The sequence below is a fragment of the Panthera leo genome, chromosome B2, assembly GCF_018350215.1.
Source record: "Panthera leo isolate Ple1 chromosome B2, P.leo_Ple1_pat1.1, whole genome shotgun sequence".
NCBI lineage: Eukaryota > Metazoa > Chordata > Mammalia > Carnivora > Felidae > Panthera > Panthera leo.
This window is the reverse complement of record NC_056683.1, coordinates 62,549,358-62,569,306: the sequence shown is the minus strand read 5'-3', so window position 1 is coordinate 62,569,306 and position 19,949 is coordinate 62,549,358. Positions and strand designations below refer to the sequence as shown.

The 19,949-nt window shown below is 34.5% G+C and overlaps 1 protein-coding gene across 1 annotated transcript in view; it reads left to right on the top strand.

The window, feature by feature from the left end:
* LMBRD1 (LMBR1 domain containing 1) overlaps positions 1-19,949 on the top strand; it is a 112,755-nt gene that overhangs the window by 78,981 nt on the left and 13,825 nt on the right. The window contains exons 10-14 of the mRNA XM_042939131.1: positions 1,005-1,069; positions 1,176-1,278; positions 1,824-1,928; positions 4,082-4,231; positions 6,010-6,088. Coding sequence (XP_042795065.1) covers positions 1,005-1,069; positions 1,176-1,278; positions 1,824-1,928; positions 4,082-4,231; positions 6,010-6,088 — 502 coding nt within the window. The remainder of the gene's footprint in view (positions 1-1,004; positions 1,070-1,175; positions 1,279-1,823; positions 1,929-4,081; positions 4,232-6,009; positions 6,089-19,949) is intronic.

Below are 19,949 nucleotides of genomic sequence, written 5' to 3'. Positions count from 1 at the left end.
AATTCCCAGGAACACAGCTTAAAATTTATTCCAAAACTCATCTTTATATGTGGGGTAGGATGCTGTTTTACTTCATTTATCCTGTCAGAATTCTAAAATGTGAAGTAAGGTGGAAAACACCATCACATTCATTATATTATCCATCTATTCCTATCAACTCCAGTCAAAAGAGAAGGTAAAAACACTGAACTCTGCTTAATTGGAATCTTTTTTTGTTCTGACTTTGTGGACTCTTCAGCCTACTTGTCACTGGAACTTAAGGAAGATGTCAGGGAAAAAAAGAACCTATGTTATTACTGACATAGATTTCAGGCGTTTTTATTCTTAAGAGACCCAGTTCCAAAAATTTTTTGCTTGTTTTCTACCATCTCTAATATAAAGTTCATACAGTAAGGAAATGTATTCTACTAATTACAATGCTTAATACATTTCTTCACCAGAAATCTTAACATGACAATGTCTTCAGTGCTGTTCTAGGCCATAGTTAGTTAGTTAGTTAGTTACCACACAACATAAGCAAAAACTGTGAATTTGTGTATGTGTGTGTGTGCGTGTGTGTGTATGTCTGAATAAAAAATCTGTGGGGAAAATGTTCCAAGTTCCCTTTTTGACAAAAGGTTTATATAACCTGATGAGTTTCATGGTTTTGGTTTGTCTGTGTATGTAGTAAGTCTTAATGTACTTTTCATTTATCTTTGAAGTTTATATTTCAGTCTAACTGAACATAAACCTTTTATGTGACTTAGCAGAGTCTCCTTTGTTTACTTACTAATAAAGACTTTTAAATACTTTGTCTCTTTTGTGTATGTGTTTTGAGTCAAATAGCCTCATAATGAAAATTTAGATGATGAATGCCTCGGATTATATGCTGAATTAAAATATATCATGGATCATTTTATTTGGATCATTGTCGTATGCTTGCAACTCATATTGAGCATAATGGTTTTGTGCTTTTAATATCACCTTTTAAAATTATATTTTAATGATTTTTTTTGTGCTTTTAGATCATTTGGGGAATATTTTTCATCTTAGTTGCATTGCTGTTTGTAATTTCTCTCTTCCTATCAAAGTGAGTATAGTACACATATTCTGTACAGCACACATCCTGTGAAGTTAATTAAAAATGTGCTAGTATAATGTATAAATTCACTCTTTATAATTTTTTGTTGTTTTAGTTTGGATAAAGCTCTTCATTCAGCTGGAATAGATTCTGGTTTTATAATTTTTGGAGCAAACCTGAGTAATCCACTGAATATGCTTTTGCCTGTTCTACAAACAGTGAGTAAAAGGAAAAAAAAATCAGTCATTTTCTTCTCTAGCAAACATTCTCACACTCTGTCAAACTAGTATGTTAACAGACTATTGATACTTGGCAATATATGCTTGGGCTTCTGCTGATTTGGCTCATTTACATATGACTTCTACATCGATAATAGTACTTTCAAGATTATTATAGTGACATATTACTGAACTCTTATACGTAATTTGATTTGGGATACATTATAATACCTAAGATGAACTTTTCCAATGAATTCCTATTTTTGAACTAATGAAGTCTTTTATTCCATACATAGATGTAATTTTTGTTTAATTTGTTACAGGATTTTTCTTAGGATAGTGGCACTAAACAATTTAGTAACAATCTAGTAATTGTTTTTTGGAGGATTATTATTATTTTTTTTTGTATTATCATAGTAGCCTGGTCTAAATCAGAGTTGATATTTTAAACACTTGTCAAATATGAATGAAGTTTCAGTTAACTTTATATGACTTCCAGAACTCCTGTTGTTTGTGTATTAAATTTAATTTTATCTTTTTTTCAGGTGTTTCCTCTTGATTATATTCTTATAACAATTATTATTATGTACTTTATTTTTACTTCAATGGCAGGAATTCGAAATATTGGCATATGGTTCTTTTGGGTTAGAGTAAGTATAACAATATTATTTTGATTTTTTTCATTTTGTATGTAATTTCCATTACTACACATTAACCTAGATTTGTAATATAAAAGTAAATATCTTGATATTAAAAGCGATGGAAATATTTGCTTTCTCACTTCATGGTAACATAAAAATGCTTTTTGTTTAGAGCAGTGGTTTGTAAATGGGCAGGTTTGTCCCCTGGGTACATTTGGCTATGTCTGGAGATATTTTCAGTTGGTAAAACTAGTGGGTGCTACTGGTGTATAGTGTGGGTAGAGGCTTGGGGAGTCTGCTAAACACTCTGTGTTGCACGGGGTAGCCTCACACAACAAAGACTTATCCAGCCCAAAATGTCAACAATGCCAAGGCACAGAGATCCTTGTATTTTTTCCATAGTGTTTGGCTGCATGGAAGTATTGAAGTACAGATGGATACACTATAGCTCAAAAGACAGCTCTTCCTACTAGAAGTTAAAGATTACTATATGATTGGAAAAAGTTATTTTCTTCTTACACTCATTTTGAGGTAAATTAAGAATTTTAAGATGAAGGTGATTCAGATAGAAACTACGTCCTGCTGTGAGTAAAAGAAAACCCAGTGAAATAGTGGTTTGAACTAATGAAAGATTTCTTGCTGTGGAAAATTTCAAAAATCTAGCATTGCTTTGTAGCTCAAAAGTGTCAAGTCCGACATCTCTGTAATTCTCTTGGCTTCTCCTGCATGATCATAATATGGCTGCTGCAGCTCCGTTTATCCTGTTCAAGTTCCATTAGAAAAACATTTCTATCAATAAAGCAGAACTCCCACAAATCCCCAGCACACTTCTTTCCTTTTGATGTTTAATATTTTATCACTGCTAGCTATGATGAGATGTAAGGGAAACTGGGAAATGTCAATTTTTAGGTGTTCATGTTTTCATCTCATCCAGAATTGGAGTTAATTTACTCTATGTTGTCCTAAAATCTATTAATAAAACAGGAAAGTGATATCTTAGTTGCTAAAATAAAAATGTTCTCTGACACTGAAATGAAGAAAGTCCTGTGGCTCATTGTATTTGATACCACGTTTTAGTTTCTCTCTATTATAGATATATATGAAAATATTTACAATCATTATTATAAATTATTATTATTTTTTTAACGTTTATTTATTTTTGAGACAGAGAGAGACACAGCATGAACGGGGGAGGGGCAGAGAGAGAGGGAGACACAGAATCGGAAGCAGGCTCCAGGCTCTGAGCCATCAGCCCAGAGCCCGACGCGGGGCTCGAACTCGCGGATCGCGAGATCGTGACCTGAGCTGAAGTCGGACGCTTAACCGACTGAGCCACCCAGGCGCCCCTATAAATTATTTTAAACTAGAATTTATAATAGTATGGTAGGAGGATGTCATGAGTATTTCATAGAAATGAGTATTTATAAACATGTGACATGTCTGTTCTTGTACAGTAATATATAAAACCACAAATATATTACTAATACCTACAGTTTAAACTCATTCCTTTAATCTTTGGATAGAATTAGTGGTAGTTCATAATTCTTCTTAGCTCTATAAGCTTCTAGCAGATGCTATTACATAATAAGTTTAGAAGATTTGTCTGGAAACAAACCAGCTGAATACTAATATATTCTCTAGGTCTTGAGTTTTTCATGGATCATTTATAGGATCCTTTGAATATAGATGCTTTGCTATGACTAAAGGAAACATAAATCTACACCTAAAAGATTTGCAGGGAAAGAATTGTCTTTGTCATTCTCATAATCATTTGAAATGATTAAGAATTCTTTAAAAAAAATTTTTTTTAACGTTTATTTATTTTTGAGAGAGAGCACACGTGCACGTGCGCAAGTTGGGAGGGGCAGAGAGAGGGAGACAGAATCCAAAGCAGGCTCCAGGCTCCAAGCTGTCAGCACAGAGCCCAACATGGGGCTCGAACCCACAAACTGTGAGATAGATCATGACCTGAGCCAAAGTCGGATGCCCAACCAACTGAGCCACCCAGGTGCCCCAAAATGATTAAGAATTCTTAATATTTATTTTGGAAGAAAGAAATGGTTGATTGAACTGTGTCATTACCTTTAACATATGAGCAGGACTTAGTGCCGTACAAATAAAACATATTGCTGAAATATCGTTACTGTCTTTTTTCTTTGCAGCTATATAAAATTAGAAGAGGTAGAACAAGGCCCCAAGCACTCTTATTTCTCTGCATGATACTTCTGCTTATTGTCCTTCACACTAGTTACATGATTTATAGTCTTGCTCCCCAATATGTTATGTATGGAAGCCAAAATTACTTAATAGAGGTAAGTGTAAAATTTTAAACTTCATTATCTTGACTTTTTTTTTATTTAAAATTTTTTTTTAGTATTTATTTTTGAGAGGGAGAGAGAGAGTGAGCTGGGGAGGGGCAGAGAGAGAGGGAGACACAGAAGCCAAAGCAGGCTCCAGGCTTTAGGCTATGAGCTGTCAGCACAAAGCCTGGCACGGGGCTCAAACCCATGAACCACAAGATCATGACCTGAGCAGAAGTCAGACACTTAACGGACTGAGCCAGCCAGGTGTCCCCATTATCGTGACATTTTAAAGATAGTGATATTTAAAAACAGTTTTTAATTTGTGAAGACTCCAATAAGGTAATAGCTCATCAGATTAAGTTTAATATTGCTAAAATAAGATTTTCATTCTGTTTTTGAACTTATTTATATTTGTTTCTTACAAGTGTTTTAATAACACTCTGAATTCTATTATAATAGTTCCTTAATGGATCCCCTGGTACCAAGGTGCTGAGCTTTATCTCAGCACTCTATTGAAACTCATAATATTTTCTCTAAAATAAATATTTCAAGTAATTTTATTAATATGACTTCCTCCAGAATTTTGATGAGCAAAGTTTGTCATCAGTCCTGTGAATCCCACAGAAGAGGCTTTAAAAATATTGTATTTGTGGGTGTCTGAGCTTCCTTTTAACATAATGGGTATCCTCTTACCTGTTATACTCTTTCTTGATATTGATCTTTCAAAAAGCCAGCTGCAGTTCCTAGTTGTAACTGGACAGCTAGTTTGGATTTTTTGACCTATTAAAATATTTTGACCATATCTGATTTAACCTTTGTGTGGTTTGTTTCTTTTTCCTAAAATACTTTGCTCTATTTAATAATGCAAATCAAATCTGTGTTTCAGGTTCTATTTCAAGCCTTGCTCTTAATGGAGTCTTTGGTTACTAATCTACCCAGATCACTCCTTTTTTTTTATCATGTAGTTCCTTCTTTCTTTACTTTATTTAACATGTAATTAAGAACAAAAATTTAACAAGTACATCCAGCCTTCCATTAGTACCATACATAATATTACCGATTGTTGAAAAATTAGTTCACTGACAAATATTAAGTAATAATGTAGGTGGAACAAATATAAGCACAAACTGTAATAGAGGTACATGAGTAACCTGAGTTTGGGAAACATAGTACTGGAAGATCACTTGAATCATATTTTCTACTTCTTGTATCTTTTTATTCTCTTCTTGCCTTATCCCCTCCACCTAGTTCACTAGGTCATGCCTGTTAAAGTTTCTTGTATGAATAAATGAAGTGAGGTCATGCATTTGCATGGACAAAAGATAATTCTTGTTTTACAGTGGAACAATAAGTAGGCTGTTTCTCTGGGAAACACTCTGTTGTTCAACCAGGACCTAAAGATTGTTGCAAAAAGGTCCAAATGTTAGAGGCACCTGGGTGGCTCACTCAGTTAAGTGTCTGACTCATGATTTGGGCCCAGGTCATGATCTCACAGGTCGTGGGACTGAGCCCCATGTCTGGCTCCGTGGGTTTCTCTCTCTCCTTCTCTCTCTGCCCTTCTGTCTCAAAATAAAAAAATTAATTAAAAAAAAAAAAAAGCCCTACTGTTACATTTACCATAAATCTTTCTCTTCTAATTGTAATTTTGCATAAAAATTACCTTTTAGAATATTAGCTAGATGTAGTTTAATAGAAAACAGAGTTAAAATTCATAATGTGATTACTTTTTAGTCCAAATATATGTATTAATGTAATATTTGTATTTTAATTGTATTTTCATCTTTCAGAGCAATATAACTTATGATGACCATAAAAACAACTCAGCCCTCCCTGTGCCAAAGAGATGTGATGCAGATGCCCCTGAAGGTAAGTGAGGCAGCTCTTATCAACTATCTTAAAGTTTATAACTCTATGAGAAAAGAGTTGGCTTGCATTTTGCTGTGTTAATCATTTGATTCATCTGTTTTAATATGTGGCGACAAAGGAACTTTTAGCAAGAAGAAATCGTTAAGTCTTTTCAATAGAATTTCTTGGTGATATATTGATTTCCATTAGGGAAAGGACCATTATAAATTAGTTACTTATGAAATAGCAAAAGGTAGTTATTATTTATTACATTTACTAATGTAATAAATCACTCTTAAATACCTTTTATTTTCCTTATAAAACTCAAGATAGTTTTGGTAGAATGTGTAATTCTTAGGACCAAGACCGTAAGTACCTATGACTTAGAACTTTTAATTCATACGTGTCTAGTTATTTAATAATAGTAATGTTAATGACAATAGCAGTTCACTTTTAAGAACATATAATTGCATTCCAGGCACTATGCTAAGTATTTTATGTGTATTCTAAGAAAAACTGTGATCTTATGCTTTTCCTCTGTGTAATTTTAGAAAATTATTTTTTTCCTCTTCCTGTGCATTAGGTGATTTTTTTTTCTTTTGAATATTACAGTATTCTGTCCTTACTAAGGATTCCAGATACATTCTGTCAGAATTTGCTATTTTTTTTTTACTCCTGGCTTCAAAATGCTTTTATTTCATGGTAAAATAATACGTCCAATATAGTATATCTCTTCATAAATCACCCATGGGTACCATAATAAAAAGATAAATTTTTCTGAGTTTTTAGCAGGGTCAACTAAAGAATGTGATGGAGTAATAGGAAGAATAGGCACAGAATACTGGAATAGCCCAGAGGAAGAAGTAATTACCTCTACCTGGAGGAGATCATTGTGCAGTGGTAGTCAAAAGATGGGCTTTGGAAAAGCAATATCAGAGCTGCATTTCAAAGTTAAAGAAGAATTTATCTGGTGTGTGTGCATCAAGGGAAGTTGTTCTAGGCAGAGGAACAAAATGCACAAAGTAGATTATCTTAAACTATATGGGTATGTGTTTAAAAGAATTTAAAACATTGTTATTGTTTTGTATTTTAAATTATAGGGGTAAGAGTTTGGAGAGATGGAGGAAACGAGATTATAGAGTTAGGAGTCAGATCACAAAATGTTCTGGAAAGTAAGAGCACCAATGAAAATTTTTGAATGAGGAAGTAGAAGTTATGATCTGATTTATTGTCCGTAACTTAAAGTGTAACAGTTGTGTCTTATATAGAGCCTGGATTTGAAACCAGGGCATAGAAATCAGATGAGAGGGGTATCCAGAAGGAGCTATTATAGTAATCCAGGAGTGATGGTAAAAGCCTGAACTAAACAGTGGTCATGAGGGTGTGAAATAAAGAAAGAAATTCGGATGAAATGAGATTTCTGATTGGATCTAAAGTGTTTTTGAAGAAGACAAAAAGATTCTAGAATGGCCCTCTAGTTACTGAGTCATTTGGTGAATTTTGGTATCACCAAACTGAGATAAAAATACATATGAAGATTAGAGAGAATTGTAAGAAATGATGAGTTGACCTGAGATATCTCTGGGAAATTCAGGTGGAGGTTTCCGAGACAGATGAATATATATGTAAGGAAGTGAGATGATAGAGAGTGAGAGGAGCACAGAGACTGGATCTCAGGAAAGTTATCTGAAAGAAGGTAAAGAAGGTACAGAGAAGAGGACTGAAAAAAAAAAATGTTGATGAAGAGAGATCTACTCGCATGGGTAAAAAGGAATATATATCTAGTGACTTATTAGTCTTCATGGAAATTTGTATTAGGGACTGAGACTAGGCAGAAACTAAAGACATGCAGGGTCAAAGAAATTTTTGTTTTGCTGTTTGTTTGTTTGTTTGTTTGTTTTAATAGATTAAGAGAGACTTCAGGGATGATGAGATGGAATAGAGGAGGAGAAGTTGAAAAATATCAGAAAGGATGAATGAGGAGACAATGTCCAGTTCCAGAGGAGATGGTATTATGAACATCCAAGACAGGATGCTTTAGGTAGAATGACTGTGAGGGAAGAAGCAAGGATATGGACTCAGATAGTAATTTCTTAGTGATGAGTATGGGCAGGAATTTGTCATTTGTATATGACTGTCTCCGTTTGCTTTGAAGTGTAAGTTCTGGTCATCTGCTGAGAATTGAGTAGGCCATGGGGGCATGAAATTGACAAAAGTGGCAAACGTTTCTGATAGGCCATGAAGGTGAATAAATAGGGATATGACTGAAAATAAGTTGGTGATAGATAAATACGTCAAAGGACAAAGATGAAATTGTCAATTTGTGTTTTTGTTGAATAGATCTTTACAACTGATATGATTATTATCCATCAGTGCTTAGGTTGTCTGGGGAATATAGGTTGAAGAGTTGAAGTAGGATGCAAGGCAAAGGACAGGCTGAGAGTGAGAGAATTAAGTGACCAACCACAGAATCTGGGATGCGTACGGGATAGGGAAGACTCTAAAACTGGGAGAAAAGAACAAACTAGAGAGGAGATGGGAAAACAAATCCAGTGAGATACCTTTTGTTGCCTGAAGAAAAATAGTAAAACGTTTCTAGTATAAAAAATATGACTTGACTTTCCAATTATACTTATGTAATGACTTTAGTCCCAGATTTTTGACTTTGAAATGTACACATACATCACATCACAAATAGGTTTGATAGTTGAAATGCTTTGGGTTGTCATTTTTAGCTAAGTGAAAATAGAATGAAAAATTACTGCTGAGTTGACTTGTAATTTCTTTTTTTTTGAACTAAGAGGGCATTGACCCTGAAGATCTAAAATAGGTTCTGCTTTTAAAAATCTTATGGCAGTATTGAAATCTAGCAGAAAAAATAAATTTAAAAAAATTAGGATTTCAAATTATGTTGCACTGGTAAAGGGAATTTAAAATGCCCCTGTATTGCTGAACTGAGTGAATTTGTGTATCCTAGATCAACAAGCTTTAGTCAGATGGTACAACTTGACCATAACCTTTTATGAATCACATTTAGTATTTTTCTTTTTCATCTAATTTAGTTAAAATGACTCCATTTGAACTGTTGAAGATTTTTCTTAAACTTTTCAGTTGAATTAGCCTTTGAAATGTTACTTTGCAGTACAAAAGCACACCTTTAGATTTATGGACATGATTAATTTTTCTCCACCTTTTTTCTTTGTTTTCTAGTTCATCTTTAAATGTTCAATTTGCCTGTGCATACTTAGAGGAGGATGGTAGAAATATGGCCATAGTTTTAGGGTAGCAGGGTAGATTTTTTAAATACAAATAATGATGGAGAGAGATGAAGAACAGATTAGAACATGAGATTTGACACATAGGGGTGGGAATGGTGTGGAATGTATGGTGACAGACTGGTATGGCTGTATCCATTCAAACATGAATTCGGAAATCTCAGCATGCAGAGAAAAAAATCAGCACTAATATTTGTGACATTTTGTTGGGCACATTTGGCTAGCGTAGATGATGCTACAATATAAATATGCCATAAGGCACTTGATGGCACCTTTGTTATGTGTCTTTTGCAAGTAACAGAATTTTGGAGAGTGTTAGATTTAAAAGCAAAAATTATAATGTTATACTTAAAATTGTTTCTGAGAAAAATAATCTCCTTGGAAAGATATTAAAGCATCAATTTCTAAAAATACATATATGGATCTTTTATTAATCAGTACATTTTAGAGACTTTTTTCTTAAGTAATATTGTGTTCATATGTGAGGTAGTCTTGCATTTATTAAACATATAGAAAACATACTGACACCCTACTTTTAAGTGGTTATAGTGTCTAAGATTCAAAAGAGTCATTCATCTAAAAATAGTTTAGGTTTTTTGTGTTTAAAATAATCTCTTAAAGAAGAGAATGATTTAGCAGATTTATGAATAATACCTATCATACTATGTTTATAAAGTTTTCCTAAAATGACAATATTATGTGATTTATCTTGACAGGTAGTGCATAGTTTATATGTTTAAAGTGAGTCAACTCAGCAAATTAGAAATCAAGCTTTAACTTTTATATGCCATTATGGCAAAAGGATCTTTACATTCCTAGTTTTATATATTCTTTAATTGCTACTTAATCTAATAAGCATTAATATACAATTTGGGTGTTTATATGAATAAAATATTTAAGAAAAGCACAGAATTATTAAAAGTAACATATACATATATAAATATTTGAGTCAAAATAGGAAGATAAAAGATCATTGTCTCTTAATAAACAAACACAGTAGATATTGTGAATACTAGGGTAGATTTTGGGAAAGTGTCAGAGGAAACGCCTACCTAGTATATGTATCTCTGCCATCGAGTAGCACACAGACTAGTGCAGTTTGATATGAAAATAAATAATTGTAATAGAAGGAAAAGTAAGTGGCAAACTATAAAGAAATTATAGGCAAAATGCTATGGGAAGGCAAAAGGTGATAATGATTTATTCTACCCAAGAGGCAGTATAACATTTCAGCTGGGCCCAAAAGCATAAGATAAATAAATGTAAATGAACAACAACAACAAAAAAATACTAGAGGATATTCCAAGCAGAGAAGGCACCTGCATTAATAAGGCATAAAGACATAAATATATTTGGCATGTTATAGTAACCATAAATTGTGGCAGGAACATTGAATATTTGGGGAATTCAGTGAGGGATGAAGCAAGATAATATGTTTCCAAATGACTATTTTTAAAAACCCATGAACCCCCAAGTCTTATTTATGCTGTCGTATTTAATTCTTTTATCTTTTCTTGAAGTTAACTTGTGTTGTCTTGGAACTGGAAATGATCATATAAGTCAGACTTGATTTTTGTGGGTTATTCTAGTTAAGTGTATTTGTTAATATATATAGCCAATCTTAAAAAAATAATCAGATGATCTATATAGCATTAGATTTTCATGTTAGGCTATAATTTTACCAGGACAAATGGTTAAGATGACTCAAGTTAAATGATGATGCTAAAATAGAATTTGATGTGTTAAACTAAACTACATGAATTACAGAAAACTGAGCAGAGGGACGCCTGGGTGGCTCAGTCAGTTAAGCTTCAGTCAGTTAAGCTTCTTGATACCAGCTCTGGTCATGATCTCATGGTTCCTGAGACAGAGCCCCCTTGGGTATGGCTGTGTGCTTCCACTGCAGCACCTGTTTGGGGTTCTGTCTCTCCCTCTCTCTCTCTGCTCCATCCCAATTAATGCTCGCTTTCCCTGTGTCTCTCAATTTAAAATAAACATAAAAAATAAATATTTAAATAAAAATAAACAGTAAAAAAACTGAGAAGACTTAAAAAGCTAAAGTAGGGTTATAATTATAGAGCCTAAATACAAAGGGAAAAGTGGGAATTATTTTGAATAACTAAAGAAAAATTTAATAATGTTAATAAAGTAAACTGTGTATTGATAGCTTGCTTTAGAAAGTAGTTAAACACTAAATTCTGGAGTAAACAAGCCCATCATCCAGAAGTGACTCAAAATACATTCTCTGTAAATGAAACTTGTTTACCTGGCTGTTATGCCAGCAAATAAACAAGTTGACCTGTTTTCTCAGAACCTCAAGTAGCTATCCTTCTAAAAACATTTATCTAAGATACTGTGTTAGTTAGGTATAGAGAATCTTTTTTTTTTCTTTGCATTTTTTTTTGTGAGAATTCTAGAAATGAAAAAAGGCCACAAAGAGACATGTAAGTTGTAAACAGTTTTAAGATATAAATTAGAATGTTAAAGTGAAAAACAAACAAAAAACAAAAGTTACTTTAGAGAGGACATCTAACTATTTAATTCCCTTTATTGCAGATACAGAAACTAAGGCCCTAAGAAATGGGAATTAAAAGTTATACAGATAGTTTGAGACTTTGGACTTCAATGCAAGTGTCTGGATTCCTAGTATCTTTTTTTCCTACATTTAACATTGTTGTGTCTTGTGTTTTGTTTGTATCATCTGTCCTTTAAATTTTAAAAATAAAGTTCTAAGGGAGATAGTTATTTGAAGCCTTGAGGGAATGAAAGTCACAGACAATAGAAAGGAAAACCAGAGGTTCAAGAGTTAAACCGAGGCTCTTGGAGAAGGAAAATAAGAGTCTGGAAAACGAGAGATGAAAACAAGACTACTATAGCATTATAGTAACCAATAGAGTGTTGTGTCCAGAGGTCAATAGTGTTGATGCTTCAGAGAGAGATTTAGCAAGCAAATCTTAAACCTTTGACAATGCAGTTTTAGTAGGGTAGTTTGGGGCTAAAGTAGTAGAGAATTAAGTGAAAAGATTTAACAGTGAAGAAAATTCCTTACCTTGATGTGGTTTTGGTTTGGGATTTTGTCATGCTTTTTACATAGCCTTAAAAAACCCCATATATTACATGGCATATGAACTAAAAGCATGGAGTTATTACTAAAGTTGTATATCAATCTAATTTAAAAAAAAATTTTTAACGTTTTATTTATTTTTGAGAGACAGAACATGAGCAGGGGAGGGGCAGATAGAGAGAGAGAGGAAGACAGAATCTGAAGCAGGCTCCAGGCTCTGAGCCATCATCAGCACAGAGCCTGATGCAGGGCTCAAATCCACAAACTGTGAGATCATGATCTGAGCTGAAGTTGGACGCTTAACTGACTGGGCCACCCAAGCACCCTTCAATCCAGTTTTTAATATGAGATTATACTAAAATGCATTCAGGAGCTTGCTCTGTGGCTAAGTCCTCAAGTCTTTTCACAAAGTCAATGTATTCTTTTTTTTTTTTTAATTTTTTTTTATGTTTATTTCTGAGACACAGAGAGACAGAGCACAAGTGGGGGAGGGGCAGAGAGAGAGGGAGACACAGAATCAGAAGCAGGCTCCAGGCTCCAAGCTGTCAGCACAGAGCCCAACGCGGGGCTCGAACTCACAAACCGTGAGATCATGACCTGAGCCGAAGTTGGTTGCTCAACCGACTGAGCCACCCAGGCGCCCCAAAGTCAATGTATTCTTAATTCCACATTTCTGTTTCCTTAATTCATGCATTGAGTAAGAACATAGAGTTCAGTTTTGAACATTTTTGTTTGAGTGTTCCTTAAATATCCAAGTGGAGATCTTGAGTTGGCAGAGTTGGATCTGAAGTTGTAGAGAAATTTATGCTGGATTAGTCAGGGTTCAATGGGAAGTAAAGCTGTAAGACTGGGTAAGAGATCACTGAGTATAGTGGAGAGGACGTACAAGAGGCTCTGTGACTGTCTGGTGGTTAGAGGTTAGAAAGAAGAAGAGCAACCAGCAAAGAACTAAGAAGGGACAACCAGTGAGTTAGGTGGAAAATTAGGCAAATATAGTTTCCTATAAGCCAAAGGAAGAGTGATGAACCATTTCAGATGCTGGCATTTGCCAAATTAACAAAAAAAAAAAAAAAAAAAAAAGAAAAAAAGAAAAGAGAAAGAGAGAGAAACTGTATTTGAACAGATGATAACAGTAGGAAAAGGGGAACTGTTGCAATAAGGAAAACTTTCTGACCATGAAGCTGCAATTGTTTCAGAGATCAGGCAGAAAAGAGGATTTTTCCCTAGGTGGGGAGGAGTAAACAAGGCTAGAAAGAACCAGCATCGTTTCCAAGATGACAGGGCTCTGGTCAAGTTCAACATTGTCAGGATAAGTCAGGTAAAACAAGGACTAAAAAATGACTTTTGGTCATTTTCATGGGTCATTTAATTGGATGACTGACAAGAACAGTTATGACAAGATGGGGCAGGAAGAAACCTGATTGGAGCAGATTAAAGAGGGAGTAGGGACTTGAGTGGCCAACAGTGTGAAATGATTGTCATGGCAGAAACACCAAGGAAAAACAACAACTGCTGAGTTAAATACCAAATTTCTTAAAAGTATCAAAGTGCTGATAAGATCTTAAGACAAAAGTCTCAGGGGCACCTGGATGGCTCAGTCCAATTCTTGATTTCAGCTCAGGTCATGATTTCATAGCTTGTGAGTTTGAGCTCCACATTGGGCTCTGCGCTGAAAGCGTGGAACCTGCTTGGGATCCTCCACACCCCCTCCCGACATCCTCCCCCCCGCCCTCGCCCTTCCTGGCCTCCCTGGCTTGCTCTCTCTCAAAAAATAAATAAATAAGCAAAACCAACAAACAAAAAATCTCAGTTCTCAGTCAACATCATTAGACCAGCAATATCAGGGAACTTGAGAACTTGTTAGAATACATTTAAATTATTAGGCCCCACCTAAATCAGAAACTCAAGGGATGGAACCCAGCAGTCTGTTTTAATAGTCCGTCCAGGTGATTCTGGTGCTGCATTGGTCTGAGTGAAGGAAAGAACCCCAGAACAAAGAAGTGAGTAGAGTGCTAAGCTGCTTTGTTCTGAGGTCACTTACCAAATTCAGTGATTTAAGCTCCAATTTTCACAGCCTTTTGAGGGAAAAGGGACAGAAAATAAAGTCTAGAGCAGTACTGTACAATGAAAACGTAACGTGAATCACATAAGTGATTTAAACATTTTCAGCAGTCACGTGAAAAGAGAAACAGAGGACTTTAATTTTATTAAATGGCATTGTATTTAAAGCAGTATATCCAAAATAATGTTTCAACATGTAGTAACTAACATAATGTTTTACTGAGATACCTTATAGCCTTTTTCCTACTAAGTCTTCAAAACCTGGGGTATATCTGACACGTAAATAACACCGTAATTCAAACCCTAAGTTTTCATCATCTAAATAAAACCATTTATTTTTTAAAAAAATTTTTAATGTTTATTTTTGAGAGAGAGAGAGAGAGAGAGAAAGTGGGCAGCGGGGTGCAGAGAGGGAGGGAGACACAGAATCTGAAGCAGGCTCCAGGCTCTGAGCTCTCAGCATAGAGCCTGATGTGGGGCTCAAACCCATGAACTGTGAGGTCATTACCTGAGCTGAAGTCGGACACTTAACCAACTGAACAACTCTAAATGAAACCATTTATTAAGGTGAAATATGGTTCTACCAAAGCAGGAAGGTTGTGTTTAATGAAAAAAAATATTATACACTGCTTCAGTTTTTAATTTGAATTAATTAAAATTAAATAAAATTAGAAATTCAATTCCTTAGTCTCAGTGATTACATGTGAAGTATTTAACAGACACATGTTCCTAGTAGCTGTTATATGGGACACGCAGGTCTAGAGCCCACATGAGTGGTAGCATCTCAAAGGTGATGCAGGTACCCTCTTGTAAAGCTGAGCCCCTCCCTCCCCTAAGAATTACATCACCAACATGAGGGTGAACAGAAATAAAGCTATATTACTTCCAGAAAGCTGAATGAAAATTTGGCCTCAGTGTTAAGACTGAAAGGGAAGAATCATATCCCTGAGAAATTGTAACCACAAAAGTACTAACCCTTTGCAGATTTGCAGTCCAGATACACATCACTAGAGTGAATCTGTTTCATTGTCATCTCAGACGGGCAGACCAGGCACAAGGCACAAGTAAATGCTCACTAGAGGAACATACCTTAATTGAGGCCTCAAAAAATTCCTGCAGAAGAGCACAAATAAAGACATTGGAGCCACATATTTAAGCACATGATGAAACAAAGCACCATGAAGGAAAGCTAGAAAAAATAGCAGGCAGCAAAAAGGGACTTGCAAAGACCAAATATTGGAATTATCAACACAGATTATAGAGCAGCTAGCTATGATAAAAGGAGTAAGAACAGGTCAAAATATTGGCAGGGGACAACAGAATGAGTGAATGAAAAAGTAACAGATTCGTAATTGAGCCAAATACAATATTTATTTATTTATTTATTTTTTAATTTTTTTTTTTAATGTTTATTTATTTTTGAGACAGAGAGAGACAGAGCATGAATGAGGGAGGGTCAGAGAGAGAGGGAGACAGAATCCGAAGCAGGCTCCAGTCTCTGAGCTGTCAGCACAGAGCCCGACGCGGCGCTCGAACTCACGGACTGCGAGATCATGACCTGAGCCGAAGTCAGCCGCTCAATCGACTGAGCCACCCAGGCGCCCCACAATATTTAGAAATAAACACACAGTAATGGGAATTAAACTCACTTGAGGGACTACAGCTTAAAACCACAATGAGTTCTGCACACATTGTTTATTAGTTGTAAGAGGAAATGTAGTAGCTATGATAGCTGTACATCAGAGAAACTGTGCCATATCTGTACCAGGTGAACAAAATTACTGTCATCAACTGGCAGTGCATCACGTGACTTCAGATATGACATCCTGAGAGGAATGGAGAGCATGAATCAAATCATGAAGAAATATCAGACAAAACCAAATTGATAATTGACGAACGTGGTATAAAGTAACTAGCCTGTATGATTTAAAAATGTCAGTGTCGTAAAAGACAGGAGGTTTGGAACTGTTACAGATTAAGGATATTAGAGACACATGTTAACCAAAAGTAATATATGATTTTGGATTGGATCCTGTAGTAGAGGATAAAAATACTAGAAAGAATAAAGTGGGATAAATGACAGGGTGGGAATATGAATTGTAGAGTAAATTTCTAAAAATATAGTATCAATGTTAAAATTCTTAAATAGCTGTACTCTGGTTATGAAAGCAAATATCCTTCTGCTGAAAAATACAGACATGTTAAGATGTTAAGTCGACATATACAGTTCAGAAAATATAAGTGTGTATATGTTGAGGGAATGATAAAGGGAGTAGACTGCCACATGGGAACGGCTGTACACCAGCAAATGACAACTATTTTAAACACTCGCAGTCCCAAGGATAGGACAAGATATGAAACTACTGAAGACGGCCATTTCTAACTACCATTTGGCAGATGTTATACATTATATTATTTATATAATTATATATTATTTATTACTGTTAAAAATGTATACATGTATATGATATTTTTCTTAAGTTCCATAAATTTAAATTTATATCCCCAGTGGTTCAATGTTATATTTGCCCTACAAAATGATAGAACACATTTTGAACATAAAAGTTAATGAATTCCCTAAGCAATTTCGAATAAAAGGTATAAATTTTTATGAAATTGAGTTAATCTTCCTTGTTTGTTTTTAATTTTGAATCTTCTACAAAATAATTCATGTATCACATTTTCCTGTCACTTCTGGTATAACTTTCTAGCATCAAATAAACCTTGATTCAATTATAGACATACATATTGAGTCATGTAAAATGAGTCTTCTTTGACTAGGTTTACAGAATGTATTCTATTGAGGCCCTATGCAGAAGGATAGTTTAAATCCAGAAAGAACATATTAAAAACTCTTTAGAATTAAACCTCTTCTCTAAAGGCACATAGTACTTTAAAACTTACTGAAGAATTTTTTCATATTTTTAGTAATCCACCAATTTATAAGTGCAAAGATGGTGTTCTATATTTGGCAATATAATCCAGTTTCTTTAAACAATTTAAGATTTTTCTCAAAATTTATTACCTATTTTTAATGATAGAGCAGTTTTTACATTTTTTTATGTGAAGCTTTTGTTTGAAAGCTATGAGCTAAAACATGTGGGTTTTCTAACTCGTTTCTTATGATAGTGTCCGCAACCTAGCCTTTTTCTTTCTGAACACTTTTCAGATTTACTCTGTTAACTCTAGCATATTGTCCTTTCCAGAGTATCATATTTTAACAATTCATGATATACCGTCTAAAGTCTAAACCATTCTCAACTGCTTATCAATAAATGTTAAAACCTTTTGAATCCCATAAAATGTTGGGAACTGACACCAACACAATGTTGCTAATGTTCAGCAGTTTTGGGCACAGACCTATCTCCTATCCCTGTGTTAAATAATACTGAGAACAAAAATAGTTTTATCTACTTGCTTCAGGAAGTACTCCTGACTGTGAAACTACTAAAATAGCTTACTTGCTCAATAAAACTTACTTTAAGATTTCTCATTTCATTGTATCCACCAATCCAAAACTTCTGTCCAAAACCTAGCCCAATTGTACCCAGTTCCCTACCTTTCAAGACCTTGACTAAAGCACATTCCAGCACATTCCAATCCCTTAAACCTTATAATTATCCTGTCTTTTCCCTTGTTTTCCCTCACTATAGTTAATCTAATAAATTTAGCTCCGCTAGTTGACAATAAATAAGCCTACTCATGCTGAGTAATTTAAGGAATAATAATTTAATCAAGAGATTCAGAATCTTACACCTCTGTTTTTATTTGCTGGCTGCTAGTATCTATATGGAAATGCATGCCCAGCCAACCCCTCAAACCTCAAGTCTAAGACTCTTCCACTTTTCCTACCTGTCACCTTCATGTTGTTGCGGGGAGCAGGGGGAGTTATCCTGTTCCTTTTCTGTGCCCACAGCTATTTACTCAGATGGAAATCTTGAAATCGTATTTACATTTTTTTGCTCTTCCAACAGCTAGCCAGTTGCCAAGTCCCATTGCATTTAGATAGAAATAGCAAAGAAAAAGAAACAACTTAATGTTTATCCACCAGTGAGAATTCTTGAAATAACATCATAGACAATGATATAGCTTTATGTTTCAACATAGAAAAAAAAAATACTGTATGATAGTAGGTGGAAAAATACTGTATGATAGTAGTAATTAGAAAATGATACTCATTTTTTATTCTGTTGCTGGCAAACACATCTAGAAATCTGTCTGTACCCCAGGAAAATGAAATTTGGAGTAAAGACAAGAAGTAAATATTTACTCTTTTTTTAAAGAATGGATTTTATTCTGTAATTAGAAAGCACTGTAAGCCTTTTTAGGGGTGGAAATAATGACAGATGAAATAAAAATGCATCTACCAAGTAGATACTGATTTTACAGAAGACTTTTTCTTCCCAGTTTGTTGAAATGTGTGAGTGGGTTGGGCGTTTACTGAAACTTTGAAAAATTTCTTAAATTCTTAGTACCATCCTTTTGGCCAGAATATGGAACTTTTTTTCTACTTAAGCTTCTGAGGTTCCAGGAAATTTTAATTTTGAAGTCTTAGGTAACTAAGCAGTACTGCTCAAAGCATTTTACATGATCACTACACTAACAATGGATTCAGGTGATTTTTTTTTTTTTTTTTTTTTTTTTTTTTTTTTTTTTTTTTACCCACCTACCCTGGCTGATGAGCCAGCATCAGCATCAGGCTCTGTGCTGACAACTCACAGCCTGGAGCCTGCTTCAGATTCTGTGTCTCCCTCACTCTCTGCCCCTCCCCCACTCGCACTCTCTCTCAAAAATAAATATTAAAAAAAAAAAAAAAGAAACATCCATATTACTAAAGGAGTTACTACACTAGTTGACATTTCATGTTTGGTTTATATAATTATAAATAAAATGTACATTTTAAGGAAAGCCAGTTTTAATAGGCTGAAAATGAAGCTGCTCAAGAGATTTCATTAGAAACTAAGCCTTAAGGGTTGAGGTCAAAAAAAGGACATTGCTATTTTGTGATGACAGTATTTGTTAATGTCTCCTGTGGTGCTGTGTCCACGTCGGTGGTCCTTAAATATAATCTGAAATGAAAATGATAGCAGACTCTTACTATGGAGATTTAAAAGGCAGATTTAAATATGGACTATCAATTTAACACCTCCTACCCCATATTGGGTGAAGCTAATTAATTTTAGCTTTCTGGAATTTTGTAACTAATAAGTAGATCCATTTCTGGAGAATATGTGTCATCCTTACCCTCAGACTCAAGCACATTAGGGCATTGGCCTTAAAAAGAAAAACTATATGGTCTTTTTGTTTTATGAAAATTTGGGGGTGGGAAGTTAAGGATAAGTCAACTCTTAACATTGTGATGATTTTAATAGCTTTATTCAGAAACTTATCCAGTTTGAGAAATCCAACATTAAGTACTGACTATTATAATTTGCACACCTTTAGAAGATATTGACATCTTTTTTAGTAATACTAAGGATTA